Source organism: Gymnogyps californianus, chromosome 1 (assembly GCF_018139145.2).
Source record: "Gymnogyps californianus isolate 813 chromosome 1, ASM1813914v2, whole genome shotgun sequence".
Lineage (NCBI taxonomy): Eukaryota > Metazoa > Chordata > Aves > Accipitriformes > Cathartidae > Gymnogyps > Gymnogyps californianus.
Window position 1 is genome coordinate 166,113,636 of NC_059471.1, and position 26,514 is coordinate 166,140,149.

The window sequence follows — 26,514 nt, forward strand, 5'->3', positions numbered from 1 at the left end:
TACCTTTTATAAGTGGCAATAATTTAATAGATATATGAGGAATAATATTGCTATAAAACTATCAAATTGCTAATATTAGTGGTAATAATAAAACTTCATCTTACCATTAATTTGTTTACATTTTACATTCATCTGGTATATTCTAGAGGAATATAAGCTTGTGTAATGGGTATAGCACTGCATGGAGATCTTCAGTAGGCATTTAGCTAATATTTTGTGTCTCCTGGTGCACCTGTGAATTTTCTACAAACCTTAAATTGAATTTTCTACAAAGCTTTTCAGGTTGAATCTTACTCCATATTAGAAGTTGGGAGGAACCAGGTGTCTTGACTTCATACATTTTATTCTGTTATACTCAAGACTTTGCATATTGTCCTATTTTGCATTAAGATGAAACTGAGTCCTAAAATTTCAGAGAGCCAGTGCTCAAGAGTTAGTTCTTCACTTGACTTATGTCTATAATGCAATAAAGTTCAAGTACTATAAAAAAAGCTAAACTGGTTTTCAGAAACACTGGAAATGCAATATAGATATGTCTTGAATCACACAAAGAACTCAGCTGTCTTTTGTGGAAGATGAATTTCTCCACTGTTTGATCTCTCAATTTCAGATGATAAAGCTGCTCAACTCTGAATGATTAATCATTAGACACTGCAATATACGTACCTGAGGACCATCTAGACATTCTCAACTGTTGCAGAAAGTTATGACATTAACAATGCTCGTGATCTCTCCTGCTCTTGTGTAGCTTTTCAGGCTTTTTTTGATATTTTGTATTAAAGGTTGCAAGTTTAATACAGTTTATTAGGGAGTGTTTTGTGACTTGCTGTAGATGGTGAATAGATGTGTAGTCTACAGGTGCCTTGTAGCACAGTTATTATTATGTGATTGCCTTCGATTTAGGTATTAAATTTGATAACTTGGGCAATCCCTTCTATTTCTATGTCCCATATCAGGGCACTTATCTGGGATGTCAGGGATCAAGATGAGAACTGTAAGTACCAGGCTATAATGTGAGTGACTATATCTGTATCACAGGATGTGAGAATGCTATTCAGTGCTGGGCCCATGCTTCACATCCTATCTGCATCCCAGCTCCATGTCAGACCAAGAAATATGAACTCAATCCCTGCGCCACTCTGTCAGAATAGGGTTGAGCTCCAGCAGGACCCATGAACTGAATGATCAAAAGATCAGCTTTGTGGGATACCTGCTCTGCAGTCTTTGTCTTTTTTTTCCCCCATTAGTCTTTCTTGCAAACACACACCAGGACTTCCATCCTGCACCAAGAATTATTTGTGATGAAAGTATCCTGAAAATGATACATTTCCCCAAGAAAATCAGTTTGGATTAATCAGTTTTTATATGGTGAAAATCATTTGGCAAAAGATTCATGACCAGCTATACGCTGCATTCATACATCCATTTGGTGGCTCCACTAACAGACAGATACTGAGGTCTCTGGATCATAGCTCTTTCTGCTCCCCTCTCCCTGCTTTTCGTCATTTCTTCTCTGTAGGGATCATCTACTGCCACACAGTTACTGTGCTTTCTCAAATGTTGTAGTGATGAGTCACTGGCTTTGATATGAATGCAATTAGTAACCTTGCTCTCTTTTCTGCGGTTCTAGTAGACCTAGCATAGCAATAACTCCCCCCCTCTACTCACCGCCAAACAAACTGAAAAAGTTTTGCTGGTCCTTCTGACTGACAATCTTTAGGAGAATTTTTTTTTGTGACTGACGGCATCAAAATTCGGCTATGGTTTTAGCTTATATCATACAATCAACTGAATATGCATACTAATAATTTTATTTCAGCATTGACCTAAATCAGATCTGAAATGCTATCTTTTAGGATAAAAAAATCATACCCTATTTCTACTGTCTTTACTTCTCCAGTAAGTAACAACTTAAATGTGGTAATTTTGTGAAAAATTTAAGTTATTGTATTTAGTATTTCAATACCTTTGTGTTCTACTGGGAACTCACTTTTTCATGAGAATATGAGATGGTTTATGAGGTTTTTTAATAAACTTTTCTACTAACTTTAGTGCATTTGGAAAGCAGAAATCTTGGCATAGCTTGCTAAATTTTGTTAAAATCAAAATATTTGTGAAAATATTAAGCAATTACTAAAATAAACAATTTTTGTACATAATGAACAGATTTGTTTGTTTTGTTCAGTGTCAGAGATGACTAAAAAATAGAAAAACATTGATTCCTAGTGAAGGTAATCAGTGTTGCATTCTGTAAAAAAAAAAAAAAAAAAAAAAAAAAGATTTTCCCTCCTGTTCTATTTTAAGTTAAATAAAAACCACTCATTTACTTTCATTTTCTCTGCTTCTGTCTCCCTTTCTGCATCTGCTAGTCCTGATGGCAGTATGTAGCTTGCTGCCAAAAAGTTCCCTTCTATTACTTCACAGAGATTTCATTTTTGTTCTTTTTATACCATTTTCATTTTTGTGTCACCTCAAAAGAAAATTTTAAGTGTGCAAGAGATGTAGGATTTTGCTATATATCAAAATAGGATGGGAATGGGTTTGTATTGCCAATCCACAAATGTATAGATGCAGCATATCTTTACTAGCAGCTAATGACAGAATAATTTTCTGCTGCAACAGAATATCAAACTAGTCTTTTCCTTTTTTTCGGGTATGCCTTCAAATACTGCAGATTTGGAAGAACCCACATGAAAGAATATTTTTACACTCAGTTGCTTTATTGTTTTCAGAAAGCAAGAAAAGTCTTCAGAAGGACTATTTCATATTTTTTGCTCCAGGGCAGGGTGTATTATTCTTTCTATAATACAATATATCATTGTATGCAGTAGTATCTGTTCTGGATGGAAATATTAGAAACAGCTGTTAGTAAAAATATTCTTTCCACTCTAGCTCCAGCTGTTCACTCCGTGTCCTTTTTCTTTCAGATATCATTCCCTCCCTGCTGGAAGATACTTAAATAATATAGCACAATTAAACCCAGTTTCTTACCAGTAGTGCTGGGATAGAAACTAAATTTTTCTCCGAGAGCGTTTCCATTATTTTGACATCTGTTTCTGTCTTACATTATGATGAAAATATATCAAAACTTTCTGTGAATATTGTGTAAGTAAAATTTGCAAAAAAGACTTTTTTTCTGATCAGTTATGTAAGTTCTTTCAGAGTTTTTCTCATCCAGCCTGTAATAACGTCAACAAGGATTTGCCATTGATAAATTTAACAAAAGTGTTAAATGCCTTGTGAAGCCATTGCAAAAAAAAAAAGCAATACATTTTATAAATTGCTTGTCCAACTGCTAGATATCAGCCTGATAAACACAATGTGGAATGAATTTGTGACTCATATTCTAATGGAATAATGACATTTGCAATAGGAAGTTGTTAGTGGTTAGGAGTTCTGGCAGTAAGAGTGATAGGAAGTCTGTGAATCCTGCCTTTTGTTTTGGCTAAATACTTACCTGTATTCCAGTGTAATTTAATTGTGATTCTTTGTTATAGTTTAAGACTTGAAGTTAAGGAATGTTGAATAGTTTTAAGCCATATTTTTCTCCATAAAACTTAGCAAAAAAAGCATACTGTCACTTAATTATGATCTCTCTTTTGGTGTTAGTGGTTGGATGGGATCAGCTACTTCATTTCTGTCCCACTGTGTTGGAATATTCCTTCTTTTCTGAATATACTAATTTGGCTCTATGTCAAACAAACGGGCCAAAGCTGCATGGTGTAGAAATTGTGATTTATTCATTTGCTATCAATAGCAAATACAAATAGCATACCTCTTCAATATATGTAAAGTTTTGTGCTATATTTATCATTCCTTTATATAGTTAATGGCAGCTCTCAAAAATTCCACAGGTCTATCCAAACTCCAAGTCTGTGGTCTCTATAAGAAATGCAGTAGGTTGCATTAGTGGGAACACTTAATAGGAAGAATTTTAAGAAATCTGCAAAGCTAGCTTGTGAATCTTAGAGAATCTAAAACCAAAACAAGAGGAAAAAACCACTGAGGCAAACTGCACACTGTGACAGTAACTAAATTAAATATGCTGAAGTGTATAGAAGATTCTAATCACTCAAAGCAGAAGTTATGTAAATCCTGCTTTGTCAGTCAGAAGGTAAGCTTAATAGTGCGTAAATATACAATACTGTTATAACGTATAATTTCATCTAAAATGCAGCAGATAGAAAATAAATTAATGCAGGAATATTAGTTAAAAGGGTAGAATTTGAGTATTTTTCAAAGAAAATGCTAAGTATAAATAAAAATACATAAAAGTAATATATGGCAAAATTGTTTTGGTGTGTTAATTTGGAAATTAAAAAATACAATCAAGTGTTTGGGTTTTTTTAGTTGCTAAAAACTAATGCTGTAGTGCCACAAATTAGCTGTTAATGGTTGGAAACTGAATTGTGTTATTCCAAAATTATCCACAGCATTTTCTTTATCTTTCTCAAATCATTTGGACATTATCAGGGCAACATATTGAACTAGACAGCTGGTCCACTCTGGTACAGATGTTTCCATATTGCTTTCAAAATGAACAGCAAAGACTTTTAAGATTCCCTGAATTCTGTCTGCGTATTAGTTGTGCACACTATGTGCTGGACAAGTTCTTTATGCTTAATGAGTATACTGTTACACTGGATACAATATACATTTTGAGTTTGGAACAAAATACTTTTTTCATGTAAATATATATTAAATACAAAAATTTAAATTTTCGAGTGAGAGTTGAGCTCTCTGAAGTCGCTCAAAAATTTAGATACTTTAAATAAGAATAACTGGATATTGAAACATTTTAAAACATCATTTCTAGCTCTCTGGCTTTAAAATATTTTGGTTAGCTTTTTGACTTCAGTGTTCTGATAAAGAGCTTTATTAACTAATTGATACTTCAGAAGAACTGAAGCTCATGAAAATACCATTTTGTCCATAAATTGCATTTCATCGCAACTAAAGATAGATGCATATTGGAAGATTTATCTTCAAGACTGCTTAAATTATTTATTAACTGAGCTTGATCCCAGGGGGGTATGGCTATCATCAGTATTATTTAAATGGTTTGAGAGCACTTACTCTCATCACCTTCTGTGGTTTATATTCTGAGATAATTGAAAATGTAGCCTAATTCACTAATCATCTATTGCATTTGCAATAGTAGAATACTTTCTCTGCACAGCACAGTTTGGTTATTCTCTTTGGATTATAGGAGAAGCCTTGTGAAATACTAAGGCATGCATATGATAGCATTCAGTGGCCTCTCACTGATGAATTAAATTTTTAAAAAAAAGCACAGACATCCCCAATATGTATAATTCTTTTTTGGAGGATTTTTACAAGACTACTAGGCATTCCAGTTTTTAGTGAATGACTGAAATAAACAAAAATATTTTGGCACCTGTAACTACACCCTGTGCTTTTCAATGAAATTCCAGAAACTTGATGACTACATATTGAGACAAGGCAAATGTAGAAATCTATGAAATATCTGTCATAGGCAAGTGCAGTCATTTCACTACGAACCTTTTAAACATGAAAAAGCCAACAAAAAAACCATTTCACAAAAAAATAAGTATATGGCAACTGTGTAGCATTGTTTTTGAATGCTCAATTAGACATCAACAGCTTGCAGAGGCAGTCTCAAAAGGTTACTCAGGAAATGGTGGAAATCGCCCATCATCTCTCATTAGTACTTAATGAGAGATGTTTTTCCAGACAGTTGCCTGGTATTACAAGGGTTATGCAAGCTTGAAGCAGTTCCAAAGTCTATTTGTGCAGGTGGGTGATTAGAGGAAATAAAAAGTTGATAATAGTCATACCCAACTCTCGTGGAAGATGCAGAAACAACTAAGCAGACCCCCTGCTGCCACTGGAATGCACTTCAGTGGTAATTAATTCCAAACACAATCCTGAAATAGCTGCCACATCCAAGACTGGGCCAGTTATAGCTTCAAGTGCTTTCAACAAGACAGTTGCAGATATATATTTACAATCCTACTCAGAACAATGGTTATTCAGGTTTAAGTGTGTGGAAAACAAAACAAATTCAAAAGAGCAAATTCAAACAGTTTAGTCCAACCGTTCTCTCTATGCTTCCGGTGCAGCTACCTACTGATTCCATTATTCAGTGTTCCATCAGCTCTTTTGTATGTCTCTTGTAATGTTCGTTCCTTGAAATCCTGAAATACATGATTGTCCTTATCTGTAGTTCCTAGATTTATGTCATGTTGAATAGTCATGTAAGAAAGATGATTTGCTTTGGGGATTTAGTCAAGTTAAAACAATTTTAAAGCTGAATCCTATACTATGGAAAATTGCCTGGTCTCTCAGTTGGGGCTACTATATAACATGAATGTTTTTGTTATCTGCCTGACGAAGTAGGAGATTTTCTAATTTTTTCCTGGATTTCTGTATGAACTGCAGCCTGGCTTAATTTACTGTATGCAATTGCTGTGAATCTTTGCAATGTCTCCACAGGAGACATCACATTTTTATTACACATGCTATCCAAGAAATCTTGTACGTGGCAGCTCTGTATCAAATCAGGACAATTCCTACTATTTTGTGACCTACTCTGCTCAGTTCTGGGTCTTTGTTGGTTTCTTTCTACTTGTTGGCTTGGGCTCCTGCCTTGTAAATTTACTGCTGGTGGAATCCAGCAGCCTAGATTGACCCACGGTGAATGAACTGAGCCTAAGTAGTGCTGTCTCCATACAAAATGTTCAGATATATTCTTTTAAGACTTGCACTGAAATCTGTCTATAGGTATATTTTAGTGTAATGGGGTGATTCTCCTTGTTCTGCCTTAGAAAGGGTTAACTGTGTTTTAATGAGCCCTCTGTAAGCTTCAGGAAGATCACTGTGCCCAAATTCTCTTTACTGTAAGGAACAGGATTCAGATGATTCTTCATGTGGGCCTGGGTCTCTCTCTCACTATTAAATAAAGCTCAGCAACAGTAGGAAAGATTCCCTGAGGCAGAATCTGGGCAAGTTTCTTGGTCTTCTCCTCAGCGTGAGAATATCAGCATATCCCTGATAAAACTTGCATATCTTTGATTATCCCTGGAATCAGAAAATACTGGTTTATCTATCACTCCAGTGTGGTTATAAGTGGCAAGTCTTCTTTCATTCCAGTTATGAAGCTTTTTAAAGGACTAGATGATCATTCCCCCATTATGCAAGAGCACTAAAATCTAGTCTTTATGGTACCATCCATGATGGGACGTACATTAACCTGTTCATTTCTTAGCCAGTCAATGAAACTAGCACTTCTGGTGGCCGTGACCTCTGCGAGGAGATATATGTTAATTCAGTCACTGGTGACTGATCCTCCAGAAACAATACTTTTTCCCTATTATCTCCTTTTGTACTCTTCCAAGATTTCTGTTGTGGTTATGATTGATTTCAGAGCTTTGTGCCTCCATATAACACATTTGATGTTAAGAGGACATATAACATGTACAGACGAAGGCATTCCAACATTTTTTTCTAAAGACAGATCCAAAACCATAGAAATTGTCAGACTGGGTAAGTGTTTCTCTAGTAGTTTTCTAATAGCCTAGCAAATTGAGTCTGCTATAACTGATCAAACTTAGGTCTGTCTTGATACCACACTAAAAAGCATTTTGATCCCAGACAACATCAAGCCATCCAGAGCTTTATTCACATTTTTGCATTATCCTGATGCTGGGGTGTCCAAAACAGATGCAGGGTTTTGGCCTACCTTCAAGTAGTTTGAAACATTGCATGAAATCTTCCACCCTGAGCAGAGCTTGAGCAATAAAGGGAAGTTATTTACTAGTAGTAGGGTGCCTTTGAACTTGTTGTCTATATATGTATGCAGGTGTATCTATATATATTTATGCATACATATATATGTGCACATTCATCTTCCACTCTTTTTTTTTCTCCTGGGGTTGCAGTGTACAAATGTACCCAGGCCCTGAGGTTATAGTATAAAGCTCAACAAGGTCATAATGATTAGGCTTTGTGCTTTGTATTTTGTTCATGTCTAGTATTATATTTTCAGAGGTTTTAGAATTTAGTATATGTATTTATACACACCATTAGATGCGTAGTATATAATCTAGTTCTAGATTATTACTGATCCATACCTCTAAAGTTAAATATACTTTTCTTTTGCTCTTATAGCAAATTGTAAATCTGAGCATATAGTATTTAAGTGACTCCACAAATAATTGGAATGTGGAAATAAAATGGGCTGAATATACATTTGCATTTTGGTTCAGAGCACTGGATTTGAATTTGGCATAAATCGTTGTTCCCAGTTACTATTCATTGCTGTCGTGGTTTAACCCCAGTCAGCAACTAAGCACCACGCAGCCTTTTCCCCCTCCCCCTCCCAGTGGGGTGAGGAGGAGGAAAGGAAAAAAAAAAAAGTAAAACTCATGGGTTGAGATAAGAGCAGTTTAAAGTAAAATATAATACTAACAATAGTAATAATGAAATATAATAATAATAGTAATGAAAAGGAATATAACAAAAAAAGGAAGGGGGGAAAAAGGAAAAAACCCAGTGATGCACAATGCAATTGCTCACCACCCGCTGACCGATGCCCAGTTAGTTCCCGAGCCGCGATCCGCGCCGCCCGGCCAGCTCCCCCCTGTTTATATACTGGGCATGACGTTCCATGGTATAGAATACCCCTTTGGCTAGTTCAGGTCAGCTGCCCCGGCCATGCTCCCTCCCAGCTTCTTGCACACCTGCTTGCTGGCAGAGCATGGGAAACTGAAAAGCCCTTGGCTTAAGATAAGCGCTACTTAGCAACAACTAAAACATCAGAGTGTTATCAGCATCATTCTCACACTAAATCCAAAACACAGCACTGTACCAGCTACTAAGAAGAGAGTTAACTCTGTCCCAGCCGAAACCAGGACAATTGCTTCAGTCACAGGCTGGTTTTGGAGCACATAAACCAGACTCCTTTTTGATCTGAAGCTCCATTTCAGGTGGGCATCAAAAGTGTAGGGTCCTTCTGGAACCTGTGAGGTATGTGCATGGTGGGGGTGTTTGGTAGAATAAATAAGATGCTATACAGTGCTAAAAGTTCAAACCCACATATATTCTAAATGGAGTGTCATGAGGATCAACTGCTTTGATCTGCTGATCCATTGCCATTACACTAAATTGTAGAATACTGATGTAACAGCTACTACAGACATAACCATAGATTTTGAAAAGGACGCTAGCATGTTTCTGTAATGAAGGTGGAAAACTACAGATTAACTGTGTGTTCCATTGTGAAGATTTATTTCTGAGGTGAAAGCTAATTATAACTATATTTCTGGAATATGGGCTGACTTATGGCTTTTGATATTTTGTTTGCTGAGATCTGGTAGGAAGTGTTCTGGTTGGTATACTTGGTATCTGCCTGACAGTTAATATTGTGGCATTATATACATACAGTGCCTTTTCTTTGAGTACCTTATGAGAAAAATTATCTATTAGGAAAGTTCCAGTGAGCAGTTTGTCCTCACAGTGCATGGATAGTGGGATGAAAATTTTGATGAAACACTTGTTGAACTGTGGTGATATGGTCTATTACTACCTGTGAGGGCATTTTTTTCTATGCAGCGTACCATATGAAAGAAGCCAATCATCCACTGACTACTGATCTCACACAGCACAGTAGAAGGCAAAGTTCCCAGTGCATGATTTTTTTATAGTTTCAGTTAAACAGTTAACATTTTTATGTTTTTGTCTGACATCTCAGTAGAAGATAGCAGTAAAAGAACATCATAGTTTGCTCTTACAATATACTAAAAGAAGACAATATTCACTTTCATTTTGCTCTTTCCAGACTCAAAGCTGAGTGATCCTTAAAAGTGTAAAGCAGTCACCATACCCATGAATAGGAGCTCCTTGCACTCCCTCTTTTGTTGACCTCCTGTTATCCTGTACACTTCTGAAAAAAAATTACTATAAATTTTTACCATGATGGTAGAAATAAATTATCATTTTCACAAAGATCTTTTGGAAACAATGGTTACAGTTTTTAAGAGTGTGAGTTGGGATTCATCCCTCATAATTTTAGGACCTTGATTCGGTTGCCCATACGTAGCTGTCTATTGACACTTGAAATGCTTTTGGGTGTCCCAAGCTGATGCTTTAGAAGGGCAGTGAAATTCCATAGTTCCTGCAAGCCTCTTGCAGATGCCTTGAATTTCCTTGGACCACTGAGATGACATTAGTTAACACTGCTTTGGCAGTTGAATCTTGCCCTATTTGTCTACAATAGAAGTATCTGAGCTAGCTATCTAGACTTTGTTTAAAGCTAATGCATATCTTAGTATAATCAATGAAGCTTAGGGCTTGTTCCACTGACCTAATATTTCTTCAGGATAATATATCTAAATATAGAATATATTCTAAATTCTAATTAATACTGTTTTAGCAGGTTTTCGTTGACTTAAAGAGGAGTTGAGCATGCTCACTAAAATGCAGCTGTATTTAGAAAAATCCCACCTTGCAAGTCTGAAGATCAGTTTCTGAATTGCTCAAGACTGAGAACAAATTAATGCCATTTCTTCGGATAGCAATTTAGTTACTAGCATGTGAATACAGAAGTTTAACTTTAGGCCCTGAAATTTGGTTCAAAAAATCAGTCTTATTAGATAGACATATATAACACATTACATAATGTCGTTTTCATTTTATTCAGAAATCCTTTTTGTACTGAAAGACTGCATTGTGAATGAATCACTAAGTAATTATAATGTCAGTGATAGTGGGCCCAACTTTTCTTCCTATGAAAGGATTGGTTATGATGTTAATTCTTATATAATATTTCTTGTGTGAGACATGAGGTTAGTGTTCATTCATAGTTAAACATTTTTATGAACAAGATAACTATGCTCATATTAATTAGGCTTCAATAATATTGAACTGGATAATAGAAAAAACTGAACACTGCAAGAAGCTTCTCTTTTCGCAGTTATATTATATATGACAGTGTGGTGAAAAATAGATTTTGTGAAGTGTTTGTGTTGCTGCTTCCTTCCTCTCTTAACGTTCTCATAAAAAGGTACTGTAAAAAATAAACATTTCCCATATGAAATGACTTAAAAACTCTTAAATTCATAAATTTCAAAAAAACCAATTATGTGAATTAGTTCTTATTCAATGCTATTCTGTAAGAATATATAAAATAACCGTTGGTGAAATATGGAATAACTGGAATAGACCAGTAAAAAGCTAATCTGGATTTGGTGGAGTTGATTCAATATTATAGCTTTTAGCGTAACTGAAATCAGGCCACCTGTCTATAATCAAAGGGTGTAGCTCTAATTTAAATAATGCTAGTGTGGCTTGAGAGTAAATAATTTTTAAATGGTGGTAGGAACAACCTGACCTTCAACTTCCAAGCAATGATGTCATCATTTGTAATTACAGTCTTTTGATGCATAAGGAAAAGACTAATATGCACAGGCAAGTTGTATGAAGCACTAGTGTGACCATTGCTGTAAATACTGAGTCTGCTTCTACTGTAAATATTTCAAAACTTGGGAAAAGTAGCAAATAGAATTTTAAGAGGCTTTAAGATTTGGAAATTAAGATTAAGATGTGGAAATTTGTCTAATCCTGTGAGAAATTTAAGAATCACCATCTTTTTTCATATGTCCATGAGATGATTAATGGTAAATGTGATCGTGATGGCATTGTAACACTTTCTGTCCTTTAAAACCTTGTATGCTGAGCCAATCAATCAACCAACCAACAAAGCAAGTTAGTAAGATTTGCCAGGATGTAAATCAGCATAGCTATAGTCCACTAGATGAGTCCAGTTAATCCAAAACCTGAGTTTATCTAAGCTTTTAAGATTTATTTTGGTTATTGTGGACATAGAAAACATAACATAGTATATTTTCTTTATCCTGTCCTATTCTATTTCCTTTGCCCTGAAACAAAGGAAATGGAGGATGGAAAGTCCTCAGTAACCATTTTTAAAAATCAGAATAAGCTCCAATTACATAATCCTTGTGACAGTTTCTCATGTATGACGGAGGCAGGAAGGAATATTGTTAGAGCATGCTGCAGTTCGGTAATTTTTAGCTGCCAGATGATCCCTGGAGCCTGGTGTTATCTGACTTGTAGAGAAACATCTCTTAGCTTATTGCAACTTGAGCCAGGAACTAGAAGAGAATGACAGCTAGAAATACTTCCCTGTTGGCCCCATCTATAGCACCTGTCAGAAACTCAGCACGAGAGCTAATCTTTCCTAGGTAAATTTGGTAGGTTCTCAAGTTTCCAAGTTCTTTTTGCCATGAAATGTTCCACTGAAACTTACAGTATTACCATTATGGTTACCTAAAGGGAAAAAAAAAATGTTTGCTTTAGTTTTGTTACCAGAGAAAGAGAAAAGAAAATGAAAACATAATTATTATGTCATTTAATTACAAAAGAAAATATACTCAAATCTATTCTTAATGAAACTATGAGTACTGTATACGTAAACGGAGAAGTTGCCCAGATTGGTTGCAGGAACTAATTTGATGGTGATATTCTCTCTCTGGTGGGGCAGACCCAGGTAGTAAATCATTACTGGTTGCCTAATGGGAAGATCCTACTGTGAAAATAAACAGCTGTCCACAATAAAGAAATTGTTTACAAGAAACCATTACATGTCAGACACTTTATTCCCTTGAGAAAGGAGTGAAGGCATGAAATACTGAGCAGTTGGATTTTTTCTGGGATGTTTATTTCAAAGAAAAATATTTGGATTTTTTTTGCAAAGCTTTATTTTTAGATTCTAAAAGCATGATCCTTCTTTGTATTACCACTTTATTTTGCTTGGAAGGAAAGACTGTAACTACTCTTTTTTGAGATCGCTGCATATTATGTATGTTCCTGAATTGGTTATAATTGTATGAACACACTGTAGCTGGAGAAGTTTTTCTCAGCCCTATGTAGTGGGGCATATAACAGCCCTGCCTTCCCTCATGAGTATCTTGCAATAGATTTTCATTCCAAGAATGTCACTCCCAGTCAGTTCGATGCTTCTCAGGTGGGACTGTATCTAGGGGCAAAACCTAGCCATCAGTGACCTGTCATTGAACAGGATCAACAAGAGGTCTTTCCTGTGGAAAGACCAAAATCTTGCTCATGTAACTTGACCCTCTCTGTTACCCTCTTCTGTATATTAAAGTGTGGGTAGACTAAGCTGAGGTGACTATTAACAAAGCCTTGAAACAGAATGAAATGGTGGGCAGAAAACTCTATTTGTTACCATCAGCACCAACCTGTATTTCTATCTGTCCTTTGAGTGATGCATCTTTGAGATACTTTTGCATCTGCAAGACTTCCTGATTTCACTTGCAAGGCTTTCATGTGCTGAATAGCTAAAGGGCAGCTGTGCTTAAGCACAGCCACACAGGCTTCACAGCGAAAGAACAGCGACAGAAACGCAGGAACTGCTGAAGTACCAAGGAGTTTGTGTTCTTTATAGGTTTAGCTGTTTGTCAGAGACAATTGTTCTGTTTGTTTGTCACACCACTAGGTAAATAAGTGCACTAAGTACACTTAGCTAGACTCGTGTGAAACATTTCTCACTGTAGAAGTTATTCCTTAGCTTCCTAGGTGTTGCCTGTATTACCACATCTCAGCAGCAGTATAGTCCCTTGTTTGGTATCTCCACAAACATAGTGCAAGGCTCTCTCAAAGCAAGTCTCTGATTCCTCAGTCAGGGAGGTTCATTGATAATTATCTATTGATGAGTCTGTCCATAGGGTGAAAGAAGATGATATTTCATATTCTGGAGCAAAAGAAGATGAGACTTTACACTCAATCAAGATGCTGCTAACACTCATATTTAGCCTTCATCCTCACTATGAGATTTCCAAAGAGTATGGCAAGGCCTTGGTGAGGTGTCTTCTTGTCAAATCCGTGTCCCTCCTTTGATGAGCTAGGCTTTCAAATCACAGGATACTCATTCACATGCTGCACATGAACAGTTTTACAGTTAGATACCAGGTCAGACAGGAATGCATAAGAGACTTAAGGCTTTCTGGAATGCCATCCAAGTTCTTCTGTGTCAGGGATGTTATTATAAGGATTCACCTTAAGTTCCTTTCTAAGGCTATGTAAAAATTTGTTTGATTCATCGTATTAACACACATGTATTACTTTCTGAATGAAATTAATTCAGATCCAAAATTTCTGTGCACACTTGCGATGATTCAGGAAGAGCCTTCTGTGTTAAGACTGCATACCTAAAGGACTGGCAGTGTTGATGAGATAGTTTTCAAAAAAGTTGGAACTGTCTGTTTCTGTGATAGGGAGGGTGCACTCTGTCAGACATCAGGTAACATCTGAGGTTATCTACAGGATGTCTCCATTTTGGATGTCTGCGAAACTGCCACCTGAACATTCGTTTACACTTTCATTAAGTGTAACAGTATTGCTGAAACATTCCAGCCTGATATTTTCTTTAGAAGAACAGTTTGTCAGTCTGTATTTGACTAGAAACTTCAAGACCTCATCCAGATATGTAGCATTTCTGCAGGGAGTATTTCTTAGAATCATCCATGCTATGAAAGTATCTGTAAGTTGGAAAGGCCATAAAGTTTACATTCTTGCAACTATTCCTCTTTATCCTATGTTAGCTACCTTAATGTAACTGGGTATTTCCTTCCCTTTGATGTGTCACACTTCCAAGAATTCTTTCAGGTCAGTAGGACTGAGAAGGAGAAGCTTCTGTCGTTGCTTTCATGGAGGAATCTGCATCTTGTGCAGATGGAGGAGCTTATGTGTGTTCCTGCACAAGTTGGTTAGGCAAAAATTGTCCAACTTACAGCACTAGAGCTGCTTTTGTTTAGTTGGAGTTTGGGGTTTTCTGGAGTGGATTTGCCCACAGAGTGAAAGCACATATTGGAGATCCACCTCAATTGCAAATAAATAGGCTTTCTTCTGTGAACTCTGCAGGCTGTCAGTTGAGGCCCACAGACATGAGATTTGAATGTAATCATTGTCTTAATGCAGAGCTGCAGGTGTTATAGCATATTTAGGAACATGGAACACATGTCTTTGTGACCCACAAAGAAAGGTACTCTGTAAATTCACAGACACTATAAAGACCACCATAACCATGCACAGTCAATGGCATTTTCCCCAGAATCTGAACTAAAGCATTTCTTTAATAATACAATTTAAAGGCATGAAGTAATGTGGAGCTTTTGGCCTCCTGCTACATCATTCTGGTGCTTGGTTACCATCACAGCTGGGAAGCTATGCCTTATTTCATAGTCCTCTCTATCCTCTGACCTGATTTTCACTAACTTTACGTTGTTCAAACAGCATTAAGAACATTTAGAGAAGGTAAGAATGATATTTTAAGTCCCTTTAATGGTCCTTCACAGTGCCATAAAATGGTAACAGCATCACAAAAAACCAAACAGCAGTTTCCCATGTATCTGCAGGTATGTAGACATTTTTAAGCGAGCTGTAGGTTATCTAGCTGAGATACTGCTAGAAAGGTAGCTACTGCAGTGCAGAGCTCTATGGAGGATGCAAATTTCATCTGAGAAGCTGAATACATTTTCATGCAATTAATCCTTGCTGATCAGTTACGTTGCTCACAGTGTCCAGGAAAGTTGTCACTGATGGCTATTAGCATGCTCTAAGTCAAGTATGTGTTTATATTACTTGTTGAACTGGGTCGTTGAACTGGGGTGTTAGGATTTTCCAGGATGAGATATGAGTTGCATTAGAAAGCTCCCTTTCAAATCACCCCTGTTATACTATTGTAGTACTTGGATTCACAATTGGTAATTCAGGGTAATGAAAGTAAAATATTTGTGTTTGGTTTGTGCCTCATTTTATTTAGGTATTAAGAGAGTGCTATATCCTGCCTTAACATAGAATGAATCTATGAGCTGACAAAATAAGTGTAGATATGCAATATATTCCTTACCAAATACATTTAAATTATAATAGGTTTTGTAAGTTGAAATAGTGTTTTGAGTAGCATTCTGTTTTCAAAATATTTTTTTATTTTAAAATGTTTGAAGTATTTGTAAGTTCACATAAGTGCTATTTTTATTCACAGATAATGCACCTCAGGTAGCAGTTACTGCACCAGGATCTGGTAACCATAGAAACAGCTCTACAGGCCCAACACCTGACTGCTCTCCTCCATCACCAGACACTGCACTTAAAAACATAGTGAAAGTTATACGTCCTCAGGTAGGTCGTCACCATAAGCATCCTCTTATTAGTTGTATTTTTCATTTCAAAAGCCGGCTATGATGCATGCATTCTAAGATGGTGTTATCACTATACACATATGAATAGGTCAAAGACAGATAAACAGAACACAAAATATTTTTTGTACTTAGGAAGCAATCTTGATAGCGGGAGAAGATAGAATATTTTATGAGTGAGCCCAACAATGTACAGAGAGATATCAGTACATTTTTCTTAGAGCACTAATGATGAAGTCTTTATGTAATATTTTGTATTTTTATGTACTATTAGTTTTCTTCCAAGTTTATGTTCTGTTTTTATCAGTATTAATTCCCTGTTACTTTTTCAGGTTTTCTTTCCTCTTTCTGTGTCTCCATTTACATGGTCCCATAATGTTTCATACCTTCTTTAGTTTATCTTCTTGTATAGTATTGCTTCTTGACTTTCATCCTTCCTAACCTATATGTATTTCTAATAGTGTTTGGTAAACAAGATGCTTAATGCATGCAAAACTTGAGTGCTCCTTGTAATTCTTTAAGGAGTACAGCCTTTTAAAATAAAAGCTTTAAAATAAATAAATCTTAGAACTTGATTCAGTAGTATAGAGGTAGTTAGCATAGAGGAGTTTATTTTAGAATGACAGGATCATAGGATAACATAGGTCAGAAGAAACCTCAGGGGATTATCTAGTTCCCTGCTTAAAAAGGTGTGACATTAGGTGTGTCAAAGCTAGCTGTGACAACTACACACTGAATTGACTAATTGTGCAACTTTTTTGGTGTGAACCAAAAGAACTTCTATTCCCCTCCTACCAATTATTGGGTTCAAATGCAGCCATCTGTTCTTCATTGCTGAGCTGATCTCTGCAACTGAGCCATTTTGATGCTAGTGAATGCAGGCTTTGTATCATTGGTATGTTGCTGGCATTTGTTTTACTTGAGAAGTAAGCTGATGGATACATGATATTTTGGTAAGAATTATATGGGACAGATTGTTTTGGTGCACAAGTGAGTGTGTTAGAGTGATGGAGGCAGATCTTCTTTCCAATACTCATTGGAGCACACAGTTCAGAAGGTCTTGCAGAATTAAAGGTAATTACTAGGTGCACCTACCATTTCTCTCTAGGAGCCATTGGTTTCCTATGGCTGACACTGTCAATGCATAATAATTCTAATGACTGACTGGTGCAGACCATCCCTCTTTGACATTACAGTAGTTTGGGTTCCACATCCTGGTTTAAATCTAGATTGCAGGGGATCTAAAATAACAGCTTCTTCTCCTTTTCTCTTTTTATAGTTGTTTCTCATTTTGCTTGTTCTTGTAGTCTCTCTGTCCCTCCCACCCTACATCAGTATAGTACTGAAATGCTTCCTTCCCTCTGAGCTGTTTTTTATAGTAGGCGGCAAGCAAACAGAAAGGTATTGGAATATTGTTGGAACAAGCTGTTGTGTGATAGCTTATTGAAAATAGCATTTAAAAAGCTGTTTTCATCATGATATTGCCAACAGATGGACCCAGAACACTGAATGGTGATGTTCTCCTGCTAGTTAACTCTGAATGGATTCAGCAGATTCTGGGGAGCTATTTTCAAATTTAAATTATACCATTTACTGACTCCCAGTATTCTCATCGTTCTGCAGAACAAAAGCTAGCTGTGCAATATATATGGTCAGAACTTTACCACATTTGCTAAAATGTCTCTCATGTGGCCCTACATGTGACATACTTCCTATGCAGAAAACAACAGCAGAAAGGCACATGTAGGCTAGTGCTTAACGTATGTTGTAAATCTATGTGCTAATACACAAGAAGTTGGATACATGATAGCATTCAGGTCCCATTATGTTTCTCCTTTCTCCATGTGTTTTATGCACATTCCTTCAGTATTCTTCCTTTTCTTTGTTTTTGTTGCTTACCTAATCACCTCCTCCCAAGATCTCAACTCAAGAATTTAGACAGAGAAGTTGTAGATATTTGCAACGTGATGTTTGCAAACCATTAATGTTAATTCTGCCTGCATATTTAATTCCTTTATTCCATGCCTGCTGCATTCAATTACATGGCAAGCTCTTTGAAGGTTAACACAAAGGGATTCTATTCTTGACTGACCTCTCACCGCTCATGTAAAACTAATGAATAGTGTTACACAATGCATGCAAAGTAATTAATTTTCTGTTGTCTGCCAGGGCCTCTTTGCACTTTTTTAGCAAAATAAACATATTTTAAACAGATCTAAAACAGGGATCATATAAATTTCCAAAACAGCTGTCACTCCTGTCCCCTTTTCATATGTCTTGTGCATCCAGCACAGCAAGGTGCCAGTGGAAGGCAGAATGGGATACCCTTCAGCAGCTAGTTTTGCACTAGGCAGGCTTTGGTAGCTTGGATGAAACTGCCAGGGAAGTCTGGCCTTTCAACTCATATTGTTATTTTCATTTATAGCCTTACTTATCTTTCCTGGAGGGTTGTGCATATAACAGTTTACCCACAGTGAGGAGAAACATTGTGTTTCTGTGTAAGCAGCAGCAGAGGGGACCAAAGATTCCTTCCTCCCACCAGTCTGGTGAGGGCAGGCGGTGGCAGAGGGTGGAAAAAGAGAAACCTGGTGAGCTGAGTTTGAAGGCAGAGGTAGGGGTCATTCTGCCTACTGTTTTCTTTGGCCTTTTCTTTCTAAGACTGCGTGCCAGCTCACATGATGGCAGTGCATATACGTGCTTTAGCACATGACAGATTTTGAAGATGTTTGTATGAATGTGAGGTTTAGCACAGCGCAGTGGCCTCTCCTCTCTCCTGTTCCAGATGCTCATGTACCAAATGCAGCTGGTGGGGGACCCTGTCAGCTATACCTGCTACGTGGGGTCCCTGAAGAGGAGGGAGGCTGTGATGCTTCACTGCCAGCTCATGGAGTGAAAGAACCACAGCTGGGAAGTGTGAGACAGGAACAATCTCATACACAAAGTGTGAATCCTGAGGGGTCTGGGTCATGGACAGTTAAGGGATTCCTCAGACTGCACTCAAAACTTGTTTTGTCTTTTTCCTTTTAGTTGTCTCTTAGCCTGGCCCTAAGTATTCCCCTTCTTACATTAAAAACATGCCATCACAAAACCTGGCTGGGAATTCCTATTTTCCCCCAACCTTTCACTCACTTTTCTGGAAATCTATCCTTTCTTCAATTAATTATGATGAATTTTGAGATGAGAAACCTGCAGTTTGTTGTGACCCTACCACTCATCCCGTATGAGATCCCATTGCTCTCTAAAATCTATCATCTAAAACTCTCTTTGGATATGTCTCAGCTATTCAATTCAGTGTACTATTACTAAAGCTGAAGCCTGTTTTAACTGAAATGGTGTGTCTCCCTGGCACAGTGCAGCACTCTGGAGAGACACTAACTCGGATCTCAAAAGCACTATTAAGTTCAGTGCCACAGTGCCACCCACCTCTACTGCTTCCAGTCCTGAAGCTAGCACACTTAACAGTAATTCAGGGATCTGTGTGCTCTTTTATCTGTGCACCTGAGCTATGGCTTGTACCTGTGATCTAGCATTTTGCAAATACATGTCTTGTTTTCAGATTTTCACAGGGTCAGTCTCTGAAAAAGAGGGTTTGTTGAAAAGTTCCATATATGCAGATAAGAAACAAAGAGAATTTAGTTCAGGGCTTGAATCACTTGATCTTTTTTCCCAGATTGTCCAGACAATTCTTAGTAAGTTTTTAACTCACGAATTGCTAATTAATGAAGATTTTGGGAAAGTAATACAGTTTCAAGTTAAAGACATAAGCCTCCATGAAGTATACTAACAGCACATGGGAGAAAAAATGAGATGTGGTAGGAGACCAAGTAGGTTAATGAGTTAACTAAAGTCCTCTGAAATTTTAGGCTCTCTTTCGAATTTTAATTTAGTTACATTATATACATATATGTATACACATAGAGGGAGAAAGAGCACCTTTTTTCCTGAGAGATTGTTTCTTTTGCCAGTGCTATTCACTTGTGGGTCATTGGCCAATTCTCATAAAATTAAATTCTGACTTCTTAGCTTTTAAATTCTTTATTAAATGTAATCCAGCATTTGCATATTCTCTTTTTGTCTTTCTAAGATGTGTTTCAAATGGCTAACTGTAGATACAGCTTTTGATGTCTAAATGTGGATTATTTAAAAGTGACTTGGATTTTATCTATCATGAATTAGTATTTTCCCCATTTTATGTGAATAACCCAACTCCCTAAGAGTGTTGTTTCAGTGATATAAAGAGGGCTTCTGGTAGAAGGACAAAGGAACAGAGAATTTCAGTATTTCTGGCAATGAAATTTCATCATCTCATTCTTGCTGGTTTTATTGCTAAGATCTGCAATAATCTGTTCATTATAATGTGTTTTTTTTTTCTTGTGGGTTTGGATGTGCTGTCTTTACATTAGTCATCATTTTTTCTATTTATCTTTTTTAAACTCTTTAAACAAAGTTACAATTCCATCTATGGTTCATCATTCCTCTGGCTAAGACATCTAGCAATATAATAGAAGATTATAGTTTAAACATCAGAGGACAAAAGAGATTGTCTCATTTTTCTGCAAGTGGTAATAGAATCCTGCAGGACATCTGTAGCCTCTGATAGACCTATCCCACTTGTTTGGGCTACCAGGTGTGCCTTGACTAACGTATAACTATTTTGTGCATGCACAGTGAGCCTGGTGTACCTATGTAGATGTAGTTCATTTAGGCATAGGGAAAGACAGGGACCATGATGTTCCACCCCCTATAGCAGCCTGGACATGAATGGACAGACCAACCATAGGAGATATGTACTCCAGACCTCTCTAGTTAACCTAAAAAGTGATAGTAATTTACATTCAAGGAAATTATATCTCATCCTTTTTGCAGTTAGGTGCCAGAATTACTTTGAACAAAACCAAACAGAATCATCTTAAAGGCAGCCCTGGAAAATCACAGTTCCAGAAAATAAATTTTCAGAACTAATTGTTCCATAAACAGGATTTTCAAGTGGATCAGTGTCACTATTTCCTCACAGTGAAATAACCCTGGTTCCTCCCCTATGCCAATAGCCTACTGCACTACCCTTAGTTCTTCCCAAATGAAATGCATGCCTTGTCACACTTAGCTTGAGTTGGCACATGCCTGTCTGCAAACTTAGTGAAATCCCCACTGCAGGCTGTTGCACCAGTGCACAAATGCATGAGAACTCTGTGATGCATCTACTGAACTTGTTTTGCAACACAAAAAAATCTGCTTTGTTACATTTTATCATAAAAAGGAGGGCTGGAGAACACAGTTATGCAATAAATTCTCACCACTCACTTTCTGAATGAGATCACAGGACAGCTGGAGTGTAAGGACCTTCTTTCTCCTATTAACTGCTTTCTGTGCTCAGTCCAAGTTACAACATGCTCAGCCAGGCAGGGAATAACCAGGAAAATCACCATGGAGAAATACTGTGCAGACATACTATGCTTCTTGTTCAGGTGCACACTTCTTTTTCTGGTATATTTTGGTGCTGGACTTTGTGCAACCATGTGCAGTGTCCATGCATAGCACAAGAGGCAAATAACACTTAAAAAAGACTTTACTGAGAGTTATGATTTTGTGGGGGGTCAAACCCATCATCTCCAAGGTAAAAGCCACCCCTGTGTACATGATTTTATGAAGTTCTGAAAGGTGCTGAGCATTTGAAAGGTGCTGAGCATTCCCCAAACCCACTAAAATAAAGATGTATTCTATGGTCCACAGACACGCAGATTTAGCCCTCATCATTAGTGTGCCTGGTCTGGAGATTTCTCCTGCATTATGTAGTGTTTCCAAGGTTGCATATATCCATTAGGCCTGCAAGCACTTTAAGGTAGTTGACAGCAGTCGGCGACCTTGATTCTAGGTATGGCGATATATTTCAGAAAATTCTCTCTCTCTCTCTTTTTGTTTGTAACCTTTGAAGTGTCTGTGCAAATCTACTGCACACAGTTTGGTATCTTCTCATTCTAATGATGTTGAAATGAATAAACAAAGAAACAAACATATAAGTAAAGCTCCTAAATAGCCCTTAAAAAAAAGGAAAACAAAGAAGTAAAAGATATACTGTCAATGCCATTAAGATGCGGTTAGCAATTCATCTATGCATGACTGAAAATAGGACAGACATTATGAAATTCTGTTGTTCTGAAATACTGAGTACCATTTACAAAAAAAGGTTATGGTTGGAATTGTCTCACAGGACTGATTTTTTTCCCCCCTGTATTACTGCAGAATTAATGGGTGGAAGCCATGTAACAGCTCCAGAGGAGGATATTTTAAAAAATTTCCTTAGAGCATAATGGATACTCTGTGACTATTTAATAACAACATTAACCAAAATATTATTAAAGAGATGTATTGTAAAAGATCTCCTTTGACAAGTAACTATAAAACATAATTCTATTTAGATTATTTTAATTAGAGCTGAGATAATATGAAAACATAAACACATCTACCCAATACACAGTACTAATGAAAATAGCAAACAGTATGTGTGAGTGCATTTAATTGCAGTTCAACAGGATACTAAAGCACAAGTATAAATTAAAGCAGAAGAACACTCTTTATTGTCAGGAGTGTTATGTTTTTAGAATATCACTTCTACATGCATATGTTTTCTTGGTTGAAATTGGTTGCTTACCTGGAGAGATTCTCTAGGTTGTATTTCCTGATTCAATACAAACATAAATCATACAGAAGAATTGAACATTTTTCATATCTGAACTTGTAGCAGACCAAATTGGTGAAATACTGAGCATAAAGATAGTTCAGATACTGAAAGGTAGGTATGTACATCTACACGAGTAAGATAAGCTTCTGAGCTCTGGAAGGTTGTCATCTATACTGTTGAATTGTTACCACAGTCCTGGGTATAGTTTTGGTCCTGTACAGTTCTCTCTCTCTAAAAGTATCCGCTGTCGGGCCTGATTTGGAACTGGAATGGGCCAAGGACCGTTCCTGGTAGGTAATTCTGCTTTGAAGACCCTGCTCTGAAGACTAATGAAGTTTAATAGTAGGGTTGTGTACCAATTCATGCCAGTTGCCCTGCCCTAGTATGTATAATGCATGGAAACGGTAACACACTCAGAATCTGGAAGATTAAAGTCTTACCGATAGTGCTTTGATGGGTATCCCGCCAGATTCATAGCATTTTCTTTTGTTTCTGTGTAGTACTGGGCAGTTTTGAGCACCTTAGTTATTGAGTAATCTTATCATCATCTGAAAATACACCACATTTTCACATATCCATGCTATCCATAGCATGGAACTTAAAAAATAGCCATCACCTTGACCCTTCAACACTTGTAACACACAAATGTAATGATATAAGCAATTTTCATAATCTGTAGGTCAAAATGTGATGTTGCTAACAGCTGGAACCTGAGCTTTTTTTTGAAGAAAATGGCCTTACATCCATTTTCCAACTGTTTCAGTGAAACTAACACTTTTTTTTAATCTTTGAAAGTTAGAAACTTTTTATAGCTGAGGAATAAGACATTCCTCTTATTTATGAAATTTACCTCTTGCAATTTGGAGCTCATTTCAAGCAATGTTTTCCCAGGATAGGAATAATAGTGTATCTTCAAAATCTGGTCACATCTGTCACATAGGGAAACCACTGCAACGGTGTTACAGTTTTTAGTGTTCAGGACTGCTACACCTCACAACCCACAGTTGCAATATGGTTGCAAATAAAATGAAAGCAGAAGCCAAGGAAAATGGAAACTGGGAGAAGACCTGTTTTTCCCCTTATTTATTCCAATTCTGATTTGCCATCTGAGATAGGACTGGAGGTGGAAGATGGAAGGGGGCAGCGACCCCCTGACCTTTAGTTACATACTCCGGTGGAGGACTCTTAAAGGAGGGGCTAGTACAACACAGAATCATAGAATCATAGAATGGTTTGGGTTGGAAAGGACCTTAAAGATCATGTAGTTCCAACCCCAATGCCATGGGCAGGGACACCTTCCACTAGACCAGGTTGCTCAAAGCCCCATCCAACTTGGCCTTGAACACTTCCAGGGATGGGGCATCCACAGCCTCTCTGGGCAACCTGTTCCAGTGCCTCACCACCCTCACAGTGAAGAACTTCTTCCTCACATCTAGTCTAAATCTACCCTCTTTCAGTTTAAAGCCATTCCCCCTTGTCCTATCACTACATGCCCTTGTAAAAAGTCCCTCTCCAGCTTTCTTGTAGGCCCCCCTTTAGGTACTGGCAGGCTGCTATAAGGTCTCCCCGGAGCCTTCTCTTCTCCAGGCTGAACAACCCCAACTCTCTCAGCCTGTCTTCATAGGAGAGGTGCTCCAGCCCTCGGATCATCTTTGTGGCCCTCCTCTGGACTCACTCCAACAAGTCTACATCCTTCTTATGTTGGGGGGCCTAGAGCTGAACGCAGTACTCCAGGTGGGGTCTCTCGAGAGTGGAGTAGAGGGGGAGAATCACCTCCCTCGACCTGCTGGTCATGTTTCTTTTGATGCAGCCCAGGATACGGTTGATTTTCTGGGCTGCAAATGCACATTGCTGGGTCATGTTGAGCTTCTCGTCAACCAACACCCCCCAAGTCCTTCTCCTCAGGGCTGCTCTCAATCCGCTCATTGCCCAGCCTGTATTTGTGCTTGGGCTTGCCCCGATCCATGTACAGGACCTTGCACTTGGCCTTGTTGAACTTCATGAGGTTTGCACGGGCCCACGTCTCAAGCCTGTCAAGGTCCCTCTGGATGGCATCCCTTCCCTCCAGTGTGTCGACCGCACCACACAGCTTGGTGTTGCTGGCAAACTTGCTGAGGGTGCACTCAATCCCACTGTCCATGTCGCCAACAAAGATGTTAAACAGTGCCCGTCCCAGTACTGACCCCTGAGGAATGCCACTCGTCATTGGTCTCCACTCGGACATCGAGCCGATGACTGCAACTCTTTGAGTGTGACCATCCAGCCAATTCCTCATCCACGGAGTGGACCATCTGTCAAATCCGTGTCTCTCCAATTTAGGGACAGGGATGTCGTGCGGGACAGTGTCAAATGCTTTGCACAAGTCCAGGTAGGTGATGTCAGTTGGTCTTCCGTTATCCACCAACCCATCGTAAAAGGCCACCAAATTTGTCAGGCTCGATTTGCCCTTAGTGAAGCCATGTTGGCTGTCACTAATCACCTCCTTACTTTCCATGTGCCTTAGCATAGTTTCCAGGGGGATCTGCTCCGTGATCTTGCCAGGCACAGAGGTGAGACTGACTGGCCTGTAGTTCCCCGGGTCTTCCTTTCTTCCCTTTTTAAAAATGGGGGTTATGTTTCCCCTTTTCGAGTCAGTGGGAACCTCCCAGGACTTGCATGACTTCTCAAGTATGATGGATAGTGGCTTAGCCACGTCATCCGCCAGTTCCCTCAGGATCCATGGATGCATCTCATCAGATCCCATGGATTTGTGCACCTTCAGGTTCCTTAGATGGTCTCGAACCTGATCTTCTTCTATGGTGGGTGGTTCTTCATTCTCCCAGTTCTTGCCTTTGCCTTCTGCAACTTGGGCGGTGTGGCTGGAGCACTTGCTGATGAAGATGGGCAAAAAAGTCATTGAGTACCTGAGCCTTCTCCATATCCTAGGTAACCAGGTCTCCTGTTTCCTTCCCGAGAGGGCCCACATTTTCCCTAGTCTTCCTTTTATCACCAACATACCTATAGAAGCTTTTCTTGTTGTCCTTGATGTCCCGGGCCAGATTTGCACAGAGGAGATCAGAACCACAGGAACGGAAAGCACTATGGATATATGAGTCGCATTGCATGACTTCCTAACCACAAGCTACAGGAAAGAGCTATGTGTCTGTGCCATCCTTGAGCATGTCACTAATGGTGAAATGATCAAAGTATGCTGATGGGCCATGAGATTACTGTAGAGAAGTATGCACTTGCTGCTCACGCAGGATGCAAGAGGTGTCTTTCTCTAAATTAAAAATCAGTCGGAAAGTTCTAGGACTGTGGCACTAAAATGCCATTAAAAATGAATTTAGTTTTAAATGCATTCTGCTTTTAGTAATGAGAAGGATCTACAGTTAAAAAACAGTTAAATCATCTATTTATCTCTTTTTTTTTCTTTTTTTCTTTTTTTTTTTTAAATTCCTATGATCTTGTAAGCTCCCTGTTGTGGCTGCTTGGGATATATTTGTTGCCAGCCACTGTGTAATTTCTGCCTTCTGCTCTTAAACTAAATTAAGATGTTGAGAAGTAAAAGCAAGAATGTCAAGATGGGTGCTGAAACTGCCTATATTTTATTTTTAATTGTAGTCATAATTTAAGATA

The 26,514-nt window shown here is 37.9% G+C and overlaps 1 protein-coding gene across 8 annotated transcripts in view; it reads left to right on the forward strand.

Moving 5' to 3' along the window:
• Window positions 1-26,514, forward strand: part of ANKS1B (ankyrin repeat and sterile alpha motif domain containing 1B) — a 450,932-nt gene that overhangs the window by 145,266 nt on the left and 279,152 nt on the right. For all 8 annotated transcript variants that reach the window (XM_050896179.1, XM_050896188.1, XM_050896196.1 and 5 more), the window contains one exon: window positions 16,064-16,200. In XM_050896179.1, coding sequence (XP_050752136.1) covers window positions 16,064-16,200 — 137 coding nt within the window. The remainder of the gene's footprint in view (window positions 1-16,063; window positions 16,201-26,514) is intronic.